This window comes from Nyctereutes procyonoides, unplaced genomic scaffold, assembly GCF_905146905.1.
Source record: "Nyctereutes procyonoides isolate TBG_1078 unplaced genomic scaffold, NYPRO_anot_genome, whole genome shotgun sequence".
NCBI lineage: Eukaryota > Metazoa > Chordata > Mammalia > Carnivora > Canidae > Nyctereutes > Nyctereutes procyonoides.
Genome location: NW_026575159.1, coordinates 22,691,221 through 22,705,503, shown reverse-complemented (window position 1 = coordinate 22,705,503; position 14,283 = coordinate 22,691,221). Strand labels below are relative to the sequence as shown.

The 14,283-nt window shown below is 46.5% G+C and overlaps 1 protein-coding gene across 3 annotated transcripts in view; it reads left to right on the top strand.

Moving 5' to 3' along the window:
* ASAP1 (ArfGAP with SH3 domain, ankyrin repeat and PH domain 1) overlaps window positions 1–14,283 on the top strand; it is a 355,221-nt gene that overhangs the window by 37,560 nt on the left and 303,378 nt on the right. For all 3 annotated transcript variants that reach the window (XR_008662965.1, XM_055313975.1, XM_055313974.1), the window contains exon 2: window positions 269–354. Coding sequence is in view for 2 of the 3 variants with exons in the window: in XM_055313975.1 (XP_055169950.1) it covers window positions 296–354 (59 nt within the window). In the remaining variant the exon portion in view is untranslated. The remainder of the gene's footprint in view (window positions 1–268; window positions 355–14,283) is intronic.

Below are 14,283 nucleotides of genomic sequence, written 5' to 3'. Positions count from 1 at the left end.
TCTCGACTGTAGAGCTAGAAATAGAACGCACGACGGATCCCTGAACACTTGCACAGATCCGAGGATAGAGACACCGGCCCCAAGGTGGATCACGAAGGCCCCAGTTTGCTGGCTGCCTTCCTTCCCATGCCCGGACAGCCACTCGGTGCTATGAGAACATCCTAAGCAGGATGCCGGCCCCCAGGTGAAATCACGTTGGCCTGAGACCATGTCTTCTCTCCAATCCCTCTGGATGACGCGTGTCACCTTTTCTCCTGCCCCCATCCAGGTAATTCTCTGATGTGACGGCTGAGACATGAGATCTTCAGCCTCCAGGCTCTCCAGTTTTTCGTCAAGAGATTCACTATGGAATCGGTGAGTGGCCTTGGCCCATCCTGTCTGGAGAGCCCAGCCTGGGAAATGCAGAGGGGTTCTTGGGGGGGGGGGCAGTGGGCGGCAGGGGGAGGTAATTCAGAATTTGATCAAACTGCTTGTTGCAATCTGACAAAGACACCGTGGGTGTGCATGTTAGTGGCAAACAGATGCGTAGGGCGGTAGACTTTTCAAAGTGCTTCCCATCACCTCGTCTGTGTCCTTCGTGCGGGAGGCAAGGTGGCAGGGTGGTGGTGCCAGAATGAAGCCAGGAGTAGCAGCAAGGAGGACACCGTCCACAGCAGGTGCTATTTTAGCTGAGCGATGCTTAGAAACAGGACTTCATTCAATCCACGCAACAATCCCACTGGGGAGGAATTACTACACTCATTTTACAGGTGGAGAACATGCCCAGCTGGATCTGAAGTCCGTTTTTCCTGATTCCAGGAAAATCTGCCCTATTTTGCTGCTGGGTGGCCTGGTGTAGGGGCATGTGATAGAGTCCACGGAGTCTGGCCTCAGTGGGTGGCGGTTTGTATTAGAGGAGGACAGGAAAATTACACTGGCCAAGAAGAGGCAGAGAAAAATCATAGAGTCTTGAGAATCTTAAAGTTGCCAGGGTAACTTGACCTAGGGTCAGTTGGCTGTGGTCTGCGTTCCCCAGAAATCAGCTTCGTGTGGTGGAGAGAGCATGGGTGCTGGAGGGACAAGTAGAATTTTGGCTTTGCCACCAACTTGCTGTGAGACCTTAGGCAAGTCGCTGACCTTCTCTGTTTTTCCTTTTTTTTTTTTAACCTCTGAAAGGGAAATCACAATATTTACGTTTTATATTTTTTGTGAGCAGGCTGGAAAAAAATAGTCAATGAAATGTCTTTTGAAAAGTAGGCACGTATAGAGCGTTGTAATTATTTCAACTTTTAGGATGGAAATTGTTTTTAAGTATAATTAGACAAGCAAAAGTGTCCTGAGTGGATGAGAGAGGCTAGAGGCAGGGAGGCCAACCTGAGAGGCTTTAACATGACCCCAACATGAGCTGACAAGGAACTGTTACTACCTTTCAGGGTAACTGATGCTTCGTTTGCTTATTTTCCTAGTTTGTCTGCTAGAGGAAGAGCTGAAGTTATGTTGTATTTTGTTCTGGTTTTTTTTTTTTTAAGTCAAGAGTCCAACACAAAAGTGGTAGTTCCGCAGGTGTCTTTTCAGGTAACATTAATTATACTTGCAAAACCCAGTGCATTATTTACGATCAGGTTTTGCTATGAATGATGTAAAATCTAAGTGAACATTGGCTTAAAGGAGATAGAGGTCTATTTCCCTCTTACCTGAAAGTTGAGGCACAAGTCGTACAGGGCTGCCACAGCAGTCTATGGGATACCCAGGCACTTGCTCTTGTTTCTCTGCCTTGTGGGCCTCCAATCCCAAGTCACCTCACAGTTCACTCTAGCTGCCACTGCTCCAGCCATCACATTTACCAGCAGGAAGAAAGCAAGAAAAGAAGAAAGGCAGGCTCTTTCCCTATAAGGATGCTTCTGGGAATTGTATCTGCTGCTTCTTCGTCTATTGGCTGGAATTTAGTCTTGGCACAGCTGCAGGAAGGCTGGGAAATGTGGTCTTTCATCTATGAGACCATGTGCTTACCAAAATTGAGAGTTGTTCTTCTAGACAAAGAAGAGAGCAGATTCTGGAGGACAAACTTAGTTTTGCCAAGCAAAAAGTTCTTGAAAGATTGCTTGGAAGAGGAGGGGCCCTGTGGCCAGACTGCTGGTGTTTGACACCCCGGTCCATGGTTCCAATAGTTACATGACCTCGGGAAAGCTACTTAACCGTGGTGTGCTTCAGTAAAATCGTATTTTGTGCATCCTTAGGAGGGTTGCCTTGAGCATTCGATGAGTTAAGGTGGAGCCCTTGGAACAGCGCATGGAACATAAGTGCTGTCTAGCTGTTAGCTGTTACTGCCTCTACTGCTTCTACTATTAACACCACTATTTCTGTTACCACCATGACTGTTTCTGTACCTGTCAGTCAGTACCTGTCCTGACTACCTCGCCGGCTACTTCCACTTCCGTTCCTGCTGCTGGTACTGTTGCTCCTAGTACTTCTGTGACTACGACTGTTACTACTGTACATACCACTGGTGTGTGGCAGGCACTGTACACACATTTTAAACATGTTATCCTCACAGTGGGGTAAGTATTCTTTTCCCGATGTGAAGATAAGAGTCAGCGAGGATAGGAAACGTGTCAGGCGTCCTGCAGCTGGCGGGGTAGTGGCTTCCTGTCAGGTGGGTAGGACAGTGACGGGAAAGTGGGGCTTGAGGCCCCTGCTGGGGTTCTGCAAATGTTCTGTCCCCCGATCGGGGTGCTGGTGACCCAGGTATAAAAACTCCTTGAATGACACACGTATGACACTGATAAAGTATTTATACTGTATCTCAATAAAAACGTATCAAGGAGCAGGTAGGCGGTAGAAATGAGTGAAACCCACACCTGCCTGATTTCAAAAAGCCTGTACTTTCTTAACTGTAACATAGGACCCACCACCTTTGCTTCTTTTTATTTGTTTGTTGGCTCTTTCATATAACAGGTGGAACAACTGCTTATGCAGGACCCAGGCCAGGGTGCTTGGGGTACAAAGGTGCAAGCAGCAGGCACAACTAGCTCCTCAAGGGGCTCTCTGCTGAGGGGAAAAGAAAAGTGGTAAATCCCATACAGAATGACAGCCACAGGGTTAGGCTGATTGGGGGACCCTCCTGGGCCACAAGAGGGACATGTCAACTCCCCCCACCATGCGGATCTGTGTCTGCTAACATAACGTAGCTCTCCATCTCAACAGATGCCTCAGGGAGGGAGAGGAGGAGCTCCAGCATCCGTGGGTAAGCTGGGCACATGAGGGCTACATCCGAAAGCAGGAAGCATTTCCCTCTGTTCTCCGCTCACCGGCCCTGAGAAGGGGTCAGCTTTTCTTTTTTCTTGTTTGTCTGGGCAAGTTGTCGCTCTACACTTGGTGTCGCCTGGAGCAGAGAGGAGTTAGAGTTTGGAGCTCAGTAGATAAGCAGGGGAACCCTGCAGAGACTTTTACGTGTATTGAGACCTAAGTTTGGGGACCTCCTGCTTGGCTTGTTTGGTTATTAACGTGTGTGTGTGTGTGTGTGTGTGTGTGTGTGTGTGTGTGAGTGAACGAATGAGTAAAATCACACCTCACTACTGTGCACGTGCCACCCCTGGGAAGGCTCATTTCCAGGGGAATAAAGAACAATGTGTTTCCTTTTTTTCATCCCAAATATCACCAGGACAGCAACTGGAAGTGGGATTGGATTCTGAGCCAGCAATAGAAATCAGTTTGGCTTTATTTTTAGGGTTTTTCTCCATATGTAGATACTAACCAGTGGAAACTCTAGACCCTCCTAAGCCAAGGCCCAGAGAAACGTCTGTGACCCCCCCTTCACCCCCGCCCTCCTTTGCTTTTCCAAAGGGTCAAGGCAGACGCCCTGTTATTATCATGTCGCCAGCTGTCAGCCCAAATCGAATTTCCCTGAGCCCAGCTGATGCCCCTTTTTGGCCACAGGGCAGGGGTCAGGAATGAAGGCTGCACATGGACGGGAAATGTGTCCCTCGGGCTGAACACAGAAGCACTGACCTCTCAACTCTGGGTTGAATTTGTAACATTGTTGGAAGGGTTGGGAAGCATTATGATTTCTAAATGTAAAAGAAAAACACATTTTGGAAAAACAACATTCAAGTTCACTGTGAAAGCCCTGTCAGTATCATGGAGGCTGCTTGAAAGTCACTGGTGACTTCGTGGCATTGGCCATTCCTTGGTTAGACGCATAAAGGGAGGAAGGTGTCACCCGGACGAGGACTGGGAAATTGTGTTTTTGATCGTGATGCTTGCCCTCCTTCCCTTCACTTTTTTTCCTCCCCTCCTTCAAAATTTATTGAGCAGCTACTATGTGCCAGGCCCTAGGCTGAGTCCTGGGCTCATAGATGAATAGGACCCGCTGCAAAGCCTTCTGGAGCTTATCACGCACTCACTTAAAAAAGTTCATTCTATAGAGTTTATTGAGCACCTAAGTTGCTCTTGTCTCTTAGTAGAAATAAAAGACACAGTTCCTTCTCCTACTGAGTGTATACTTTATTATTTTTTTTCACTTGCTCACTCAGCAAACACATTCTGAGCACCTACTGTGTGCCAGGGACTGCTCCAGTAGCTGCGATGCCAAGATGAACAAGATATAGCTTCTGTCTTGCTGGAGCTGAAAGACTGGACCATGCTGTGTTCCTCTCTATGGGAGCTGTAACAAAGTACTCCAGACCTGGTGATTAAAACAATAGAAGTTTCTTGTCTCACGGTTCTGGAGGCTGGAAGTCTGAGATCGAGGTGTGGCAGGGCTCCGCTGTCACTGAAACCCACAAGGGAGCACCTTTCCTTGCCTCTTCTCAGCTCCTGGTATGTGCTGGCAAGGCTTGGGGGTCCTTTGGCTTGGGTAGCCACAGCCTCTGGTCTCTGCTTTGGTTGTCACGTAACCTTCTCTGTGTGTCTCTCTTCTCTCTTATGAGGACACCAGTCATATTGGAATAAGGGCCTGCCCTACTTCATTGTGACGTCATCTTATATTTTAATTATATCTGCAAAGACCCAAATAAACTTACGTGCATGGGCACCTGACTCCAGGATGTTAACACTGGGTGGAGGAGGTACATAGTTCAGCTTATGACAATCATATATCACGATGCAAAGCACGTATGAGGGGACCTGGAGAAAGTGTCATTATCTTCCCCTTCTTCATTTCCTCTCTGCATCTAGAAGGTGCGCACCCAGAGGTCAGCAAGCCTGTGTTGCTCTGAGCAAGCGATTCTGGAATATATGCCAGGGAAATGAAGCAGACCTTTTCATGGTGCACTTACGGGGAGGTGTTCTTGTGTGGTCCCAGGTGATAGGCAGGGCTCTTTCCTGCCATTGTCGTATGTTTTTGTTTCATGGGGTGGCTGATGAAGCAATCATGGGAACATGATTCCTTGGCTTTCAGGTGGTGGTGAGAACTGTGAGTTCCTATCCTGGCTGTGCTCTTGCTGGTTTTGTGAGCCTGGCTACATTTCTTCACCTTTCTCTGCCTCAGGCATCCCATCTATACCTCACCCTAGTGATCTTGTGAGGACCAGATGGGATCAAATCTATATGTAAAATGTTGACGAGAGCACCTGGCCCATCGTAGATATTTGGTGCTCGCTAGTGGGGGCTGTGCCAAGGCATATAGCACCTTCCTGAGAGTGGGCTTGCGCCCTCACTCAGCACATTCCCCTCAAAGGAGACTTTTGTTCAGTATTTCATGCCATTAACCATCAGAACATTTCCCCGTAATCTCTCCTAAGGAAAGGCTTTTTGGAAACACGGAAAATATCGCCCTTGCACAAAGGTGTGCATTTAAAATGGTAAACAGTTGCAAACAAGATAAAAACCTGTCCTACAATGAGAAATGAACCAACAAATTAGGACAAAATGATTAAAAAAAATTAGAGTAAAACACTGAAAACCATTGTAGCCATTAGAACTATGATCACTTTTCTAGAGTTAGGAGAATGCTTGTAATCTAAATGTCATGTTAAAAAAAAAACCTTTAATTTTTAGGCAATGACTTAATTCCTCTGTGCTTTGGTTTCTTCATCTGTGGAGACAATTCACAGTACCTTCTTTAGACATAGGATGGAGAATTCAGTGGGATCATACGTAGAAAGCACATGATGAGCACCCTGACCGTGTTAGGTGCCTGCCAGCTGTTAATTGTTGTTTTTATTTACTGTCTGGTTTAAATCATGTGCAAAATATCCATAATAAAATACTAAGAATCAGGGATGCCTGGGTTGGCTCAGGGTGTGATCCCGGAGTCCCAGGATTGTTCCAATTTTAGTATATGTGCTGCCGAAGCGAGCACACCGGAGTCCCAGGATTGAATCCCACATCGGGCTTCCTGCATGGAGCCTGCCTCTCCCTCTGCCTATGTCTCTGCCTCTCTCTCTTTCTCTGTGTCTCTCATGAATAAATAAATAATTTTTTTAAATAAAAAATAAAATAAAATACTAAGAATCAGTAACACAGATGAAACACACAGTTTCCCTTCTAGATACTTATGCAAAGGGGCTGCAATCTGTCAATCACTCAACAAATGTGGAGCAACATCTAGATCAAGCACTCTTAGCCCACAGAACAGTAGGTCTCGGTCTCTGAGTGTGCTCGGAATCCCTTCTAAGGGCTTTTTAAAAGAATACAGATGCTTGGAGATGGTGACTTAAGAGATGTGTGGTAGGTCCCCGGCATCTGTAGTCTTAAAAAATAGTTCCACAAGTGATTTTGATTCTTAGGATTGAGATAAGGCACAGTTACCTCCCTCAAGAAGTTTGCAAACCAGATGAGAAGATGGAAACAGGAGGAGCATTAAAAGATAAAGCATAATATAAGGCTAATATAGGTTCTGCAGAATGGGGCTCCCAGCTCTGGCTCCTCTGCAGAAACCTGTAAAACTAAAGACCCCCCAAGATGTATGGATCAGACTTCACTCTCCCAGGGTGAAGTCTTTGCAGAAAGTTCTGATGGTCAGCTAGGTGCAGAGCTACTGTTGAGGCCTCTGAATGGTAGAACAATTCTAGAGAACCCAGAGGGATCCTTTCATCCTGGGATTGCCACAAAAGCACCCCTGAGGAGGTGTGATTCCAGGTCAGGCTTTTGACAAAACCTCCCTCTGTGTTTCACCTTTGCATCTCCCTCCCCCTGCTGCCAGCACTCATCTGTGGTACAGCGCATAGACTGTGAACAGATGTCTTCTAAAGCCTTTTTCTCTAAGCCTGTGAGGCTGATGTGTTTCCTCTGGTTGGTATTGGTGAGTCATTTTATTTTATTTTATTTTATTTTATTTTATTTTATTTTATTTTATTTTGTTTATTATTTATTTATTCATGTGAGACACAGACAGGGAGAGACATAGGCAGAGGGAGAAGCAGGCTCCCCACAGTGAGCCTGATGCAGGACTTGATCCCAGGACCCCAGGATCACTCCCTGAGCCGAAGACAGATGCTCAACCACTGAGCCATCCAGGTGTCCCAGTAAATGCTTTTAAATACATACATACATACATACATATATTATTTATATTCACACACATACATATACATAAATAATTTATTTAAAATATTTTTAGTTGTGCTGAAATGCACATAACATAAAATTTACCATCTTTTTTTTAAATAAATTTATTTTTTATTGGTGTTCAATTTACCAACATACAGAATAACACCCAGTGCTCATCCCGTTAAGTGCCCCCCTCAGTGCCCATCACCCATTCACCCCCACCCCCCGCCCTCCTCCCCTTCCACCACCCCTAGAAAATTTACCATCTTAATAATTTTTAAATGGTATTAAATATATTCATCTTGGGCTGCCTGCATGGCTCAGTCGGTTGGGTGTTTGCCTTCAGCTCAGGTCATGGTCCCAAGGTCTCTACTCAGGGGGGAGTCTGCTTCTCCCTCTCCCTCTACCCCTTTCCCTGCTTGTGCTTTCTTGCTCTCTCTCTCTCTCTCTCAAATAAATAAAATCTTTAAAAATATATTCATGTTGTTGGGCAGCCATCACCACTGTCCATCTCCAGAACTCTTTTCATTTTGCACAGCTGAAACTCTGCCCCCATTAAATGACAATTCCCCATAACCCCTTTCCCCTGAGCCCTGGCAGCTATCATTCTGTTTCCATGAATTGGACTCCTCTAGGTACCCCCTAAAAGGGGAATCATATGGTATTGGGTCTTTTTGTGCCTGGCTTATCATAGCATAGTGTCTTCAAGATTCATCCACGTTGTAGTATATGTCAGACTCCCTTTTTAAGGTTGGCTCATATTCCATTGTTATGGAGGTACCACGGTTTATTCATTCCCTCATCGATGGGCACTTAGGTTGCTCCCATCTTTTGACTATTGTGAATCATGCTGCTGTGAACATGGGTATATGGGTCTCTCTTCAAGACTCTGCTTTCAAATCTTTTGGGTATATATACCCAGAAGTTTAGATTTGCTGGATCTTATGATAACTTTAGGTTTCTTTTTCTTTTTCTTTTTCTTTTTTTTTTTTTTTGAGGAACTGTCATACCATTTTCCACGACTACAGCACTTTACATTCCCACTCAGTGCACAAGGATTCCTATTTCTCCACATCTTTGCCAACACTTGTCATTTTCTGGTTTTGTAATACTAGCCATCATAATGGACGTGCTGCTGGTGAATGCTTTTAGCAAGGACAAATCCTCGTCAGCTTCATATTTCATTTATGTTACGTGGGCCAATTAAGGAATTCCCAAGCATTTATTTAAGTTCTAGGCACTAAGTATACAGACCTAAATAATACATGCATGATTCTTGCCTTCCAGGCTCTCGAAGTGTGTCGGGGGAAATAGGTGTATGGCAGCTAATTTCTGTCCAATATGGGAGGTATAATAATGTATCTGTAGGTAGCATATGATGCCTTAATACAGTTAAAAGTGGTAGGAAATGATGACTGAATTTAGTGCCTTGCTGTAACACTCATGAGGTACATGAGGTCTAGGTGTTTGGATTGTGCAGCAGAACTTTCTGTAATGATGGATGTTCTGTGTCTGTGGTGTCCATTTAGCCACATGTGGCTGCTGAGCACTTAAAATGTGCTTAGTGCAGGATCCCTGGGTGGCTCAGTGGTTTGGCACCTGCCTTTGGCCCAGGGCGTGATCCTGGAGTCCCAGGACCGAGTCCTGCATGGGGCTCCCTGCATGGAGCCTGCTTCTCCCTCTGCCTGTGTCTCTGCCTCTCTCTCCGTGTGTCTCTCATGAATAAATAAAATCTTTAAAAACGAATGTGCTTAGTGCAACCAGGAGAGGGAATTTTTAAAGTTTACTTAATCTTAATGAATTTACATTTAAATTGAAATTAGCCATAAGTGGCTAATGGCTCGTGTGTCAGACCGGACAGTAATAGAGATTCTTACGTGGTTCTCAAACTTGAGTATGCACGTGAGTTACCTGGGGAGCTGCTTAAAGCGCAAATTCCCTCTAGTGTTTCTGATTCCTTAAGTTGGTAGTGAGGCCAAGACTTCTGTAGTTTAACAACCACAACAAGTGATTCTGATGCAGGTGCAGTTTGAGAAATGCCAAGTCTTGAGTTTTCAAACTTTTGAATCTTCAGAATATTTTCTTCATGTGAAAACTTAAGAGAGGGCTCACTGTATACACCACATGGGAGCAGAGCAGGGGTGAGAGCTGGAGCTCCAGCACGTGCAGGACCACACTTCACCCTCCCCGGAGGAAGCTTCTTGTAGCACAGTTCAGACCATCTCGTCTAGCACGGCCTCATCACATCATTAATCTGAAACCCTGGGAAATGCTGAGTAAGATGTGGTTTTCTAATAACCATGTGCATTTCAGAACCAATTTAAAACCAATAGTTCCCGCTGGAAACGGCAGTTGAAGCAGAAACACAATGTCTTAGTTTGAGCTACTGGAACAGAAGTACCATACAGACCGAGGGGCTTCAGCAACAGACATTTATTTCTCATACTTATGGAGGCTGGCAAGTCTAAGATCAAGGTTGCTGGCAGATTCCAAGCCCGGTGGGAGCCCACTCCCTGGTTCATAGATGGTTGTCTTTCCATGGCGTCTTCACGTGGTGGTAGGGGCAAGGGCGCTGTCTGGGGTCTCTGATAAGGGCGCTAATCCTATTTATGAGGGCTCCACCCTATGACGTAATCTCCCAAAGATCCCACCAGCTAATTCCATTGCATCGGGGGCTAGGATCTCAGCATATAAATCTTTTTTGGGGGTGGTGGTGGTGGTGTAGACATTCAGCCCATAGCACATAATGAACACATTGTAGGCCGTGTTCTTCCTTGTACTAAACATCAACCACCCATCTTGGCATCACAGGAGGAGTTGCAGAGCAGTGATTAAGAGCACCGAGCCGGCCCTGGATGTGAATGCCAAGTCCACCCTCAGGAACTTACTGGGCGGTCCTAGGCAACATCCCCCATCTGCAAATGGGTCACAATATCTGCCACATGAGATAATACAGTTGACCCTTGAACAATGCAGGGGTCAGGGGCGCTGACTTCTCATGCTGTCAAAAATATGCATGTAACTTCAGATTCCTCCCCAAATGTAACTACCCCTGACCTGCTGTTCACCAGAAAAAAGCCTTACTGATCACAGAAACAGTTGATGAGCACATAGATTTTGTACGTCCTATGTAGTGTGTACTGTATTCTTACAATAAAGTAAGCTAGAGGGAAGAAAATATTAGTAAGGAAATCATAAGGAAGAGGAAATATATTCACAGTGCTTGTACCGTATGTCTCAGAAAAAACCCACATAGTTCAAACCTGGATCGTTCAAGGATCAACTGTGCATGCAAAGCCCAGCACTTGGTACTTAGCGTTCATTCTTTTTTTTTTTTTTTAAGATTTATTCATGAGAGACACAGAGAGGCAGGCAGAGACATAGGCAGAGGGAGAAGCAGGCTCCATGCAGGGAGCCTGATGTGGGACTCAATCCCAGGACCCCGGGATCACGCCCTGAGCCAAAGGCAGACGCTCCACCACTGAGCCACCCAGGGGCCCTTAGCGTTCATTCTTACAGCAACGGCAGCAAGAAAATCCTAACACTGAGCCAGGTGATCTGTTCTCTTAAGCACTTGCTGCTTATTAACTCATACTGTGATTGCCATTGTGAAGACAAGGTGATGCTCAGGGAGGTCCGGGACGTTGGTGAAGGCCGTGTTGCTGCAGAACGGCGGAAGTGCCGAGCAGGTACAGGGAGTCTGGCCCCGGAGCCGGGACTTTCTGCTTCCACAGCACTCCACCACTATGTCATCCCTTGGCCCTAAGGAAAGCCTTTTAAAAAGATGAGGCCCTGCCTCAGATCTTAAAGCTTCAGAATTACTCTCCAAGTCGGCTGAGCTTCCAGGAGGCATTTGCCCCAGCTGCCCCACCCCCGCCTCGAAAACTCTGTTTTCTTTGGGCTTCCATGGCACCAAGCCCACTTGGATTTCTTCCTGGGACTCTGCCCTCTCTTTCAGTCTCTCAGTAGGGCTCCCTGGCTCCAACCAACCTCGCAGTGTTTTTGGAGACCCCCCCTGTATGCTGACTAACTCTGTTCCTCCAAACTCTATCTCCTGCTGACCCTGGCCTCTGAGTTCCAGACTTGATGATCCCAAATGCCTGATTATATCTCCGTTTGGAAGTCTAGCTGGCACCTCAAGTTTGATATGTCCAACATGGATTATTTCCACTGCTCCTGCATGAGATCATGCTTTGCCCCTGCTTAACACCCATCAGTGACCCCCATGCCCCTGTCCATTTTACTTAAAATGAAATCCAGATTCCTTACAAAGACTCCATTTTCTCAACAGGTGTCTGTTCTCACCCTCAGCCAGCGCTGGCTGGTCTCAGGACTCTGCCTCGTGCTGTTTCTCTGCCTCCAGGGCCCATCTCCCCACATCCCCTGTCCCCCAACCTCCCTGCTCCTTATAAGAGTGACAAGTGTTGTCCTATAGTCTCAGCCTAAATGCTGTTTCCTGAGACTCTTGGGGAGCTTAGTCAGTTAAATATCTGTCTTCATCTCAGGTCATGGTCTCAGGGTCCTGGGGTCGAGTCTCATGTCCGGCTCCCTGCTCTAAGGGGAACCTGCTTCTCCCTCTCTGCCCCCGCCTCATGCTCTTTTTCTTTCTCATTCTCTCCCAAATAAAACCTTATTTAAAAAAAAAAAATACTATTTCTCAGACACATCTTTCCTCACCACCACATTCTCTCTGGCTGCACCCCGTATGTTTTCTTCCTAGCACTGTAACAATCTGGGATTATTGGTTTACTTGGGTATGTCTCCCCCCTTCTCTGCCAAGACCACCAGCTCCCAGCAGACAATACTGATGGCTGCCTGGCACAGAGCCTGGCACATAGTAGACGTTCAATAAATACATAGTAAATGTTCAATAAATACAGATGGTTATTGGGGTGCCTGGGTGGCTCAGTTGGTTGAGCATCCGATTCTTGAATTCAGCTCAGGTCATGATCTCAAGGTCGTGAGATCAAGCCCCTCAGCGGGCTCCACGCTGTACATAGAGCCTACTTAAGATTCTCTCTCTCGGGATCCCTGGGTGGCGCAGCGGTTTGGCTCCTGCCTTTGGCCCAGGGCGCGATCCTGGAGACCCGGGATCGAATCCCACATCGGGCTCCCAGTGCATGGAGCCTGCTTCTCCCTCTGCCTATATGTCTCTGCCTCTCTCTCTCTGTGTGTGTGACTATCATAAATAAATAAAAAAAAATAAAATAAAAAATTTAAGATTCTCTCTCTTCCCCTGCCCTACCCTCCTCCTCTAAGAAAAGAAAAAAAAAAAAACCAAAAAATAAAACACTGTTGTTGAAATCAAATCTGTGGCTCCCAAGTCGATCATCAACATGCAGTGCCAATTCTAGGTTTGTTTCTTGAAGAACTCTTTCACAGCTGAGGTGTATACAAGTGATTGCTAATTGAATGAGACCTGGGCTTTTTTATGGACCTTGGACTGTATTTTCATATTACTCTTTGCTGGGTCATCCGTAATGTTAGACCTTACAAAGATAATCTTAGGGAGAGCAACAGCCATAGATAACCAACTGATTTGGTTTTGGATTAAAATGGAAGCTATGAGCTAATGCATTTCACAGAATTTTCTCTGCTTAAAGAAAAAAAACAATGAGATGTGGAGCACATTGTGTGGGTTACTGGAGTGCTAGAAAGGGGTTTTCTGCAAATAATTGGGGTTTGGTACTCATAAACAGCACAGGTTTTCCTGAAAACTGATAAGCGTGGCAAGAACACCATAGCTTGCAAAGCGGAAACGCTCCTGCCAAGCTGAAGTGTGGAGTGAGTGTTTTTGGCTTGGCAGCAGAACTGCAGGTGGAGGCTTGCAAATAAGCGCAGACAGGTTAGGAACACAGCTGGCTGCGGTGACTGCAACCTCTGCCCTGCTCTTCATCACCGCGCCCTTTTCATCAGCTGCAAGATGATTGACGCTTAGATGCCCAAGCCACAAACCGTGGCCCAGGGGAGTCCACTTCTAGCAGCTTCTCCGGAGTGAAGTCTAGTTGTCAGAAGTTTCCAAATGGTGAGTTTGGTCAGAGAAGAGATTGGGGATGGATTTTTGCTGGAAATTCTGTAAGCTGTGACCTGTGGTTATGTGTCTTTGGTGTGCCGGGCTCTGGACTCAGACCTGTGGCAGGTGTGATGACTGATGGCCGCTCCATCCCCTCCAGGCCCAAGGATGGGGTGTGGGCAGGCTGTGCATGAGGGAATATGTGCCACGTGTGTACTGGTACCAACTTGGTTTTGGATGATGAGATCCCATCTCAGACCGGCTTACACAATAAAGGGATTTATTTGCTCACATGAGAGAGGAGGGGTTAAGAGCTAAAATCTGGTGCCAGGAATGGTTGGCTTCAAAGATTTGGATCCCCCTGCATCGCCACTGAATCTCTCCCTGCCTCCCTCATGTCTCAGTGGCCCATTCCGTGTGCTGGCTTCCTTCTCGAGTTCTGCACGTTGTGGGTTCCGGGAGCTGTCCTATGATTGCTGGTCTGACAACCCCAGTAGATAGAGCTTTTCCTCTTGAAGTCCCAGCAGAATCTCTGAATCCGTTCCCATTGGTCCAACTTGGGTCATGTGTCCCAGTTACCTTGGACATCAAGGGTGATTGGACAGTCCCCATCACTGCCATCGAGCTGGGGAGTCACCCATGGGAACCGGGAAGGGGTGGCTTCCCCAGGGGAAACTTGGAGTACAGTCACCTGAAGAAGCGGTGCTGGATACCAGGGAGGCAAACATCACAAGTGCCCACATCACTAACCGAGTAAGTAGAGATGGAGAGAGCCAGAAAGTTCTCGTCAGCTTCCTTAG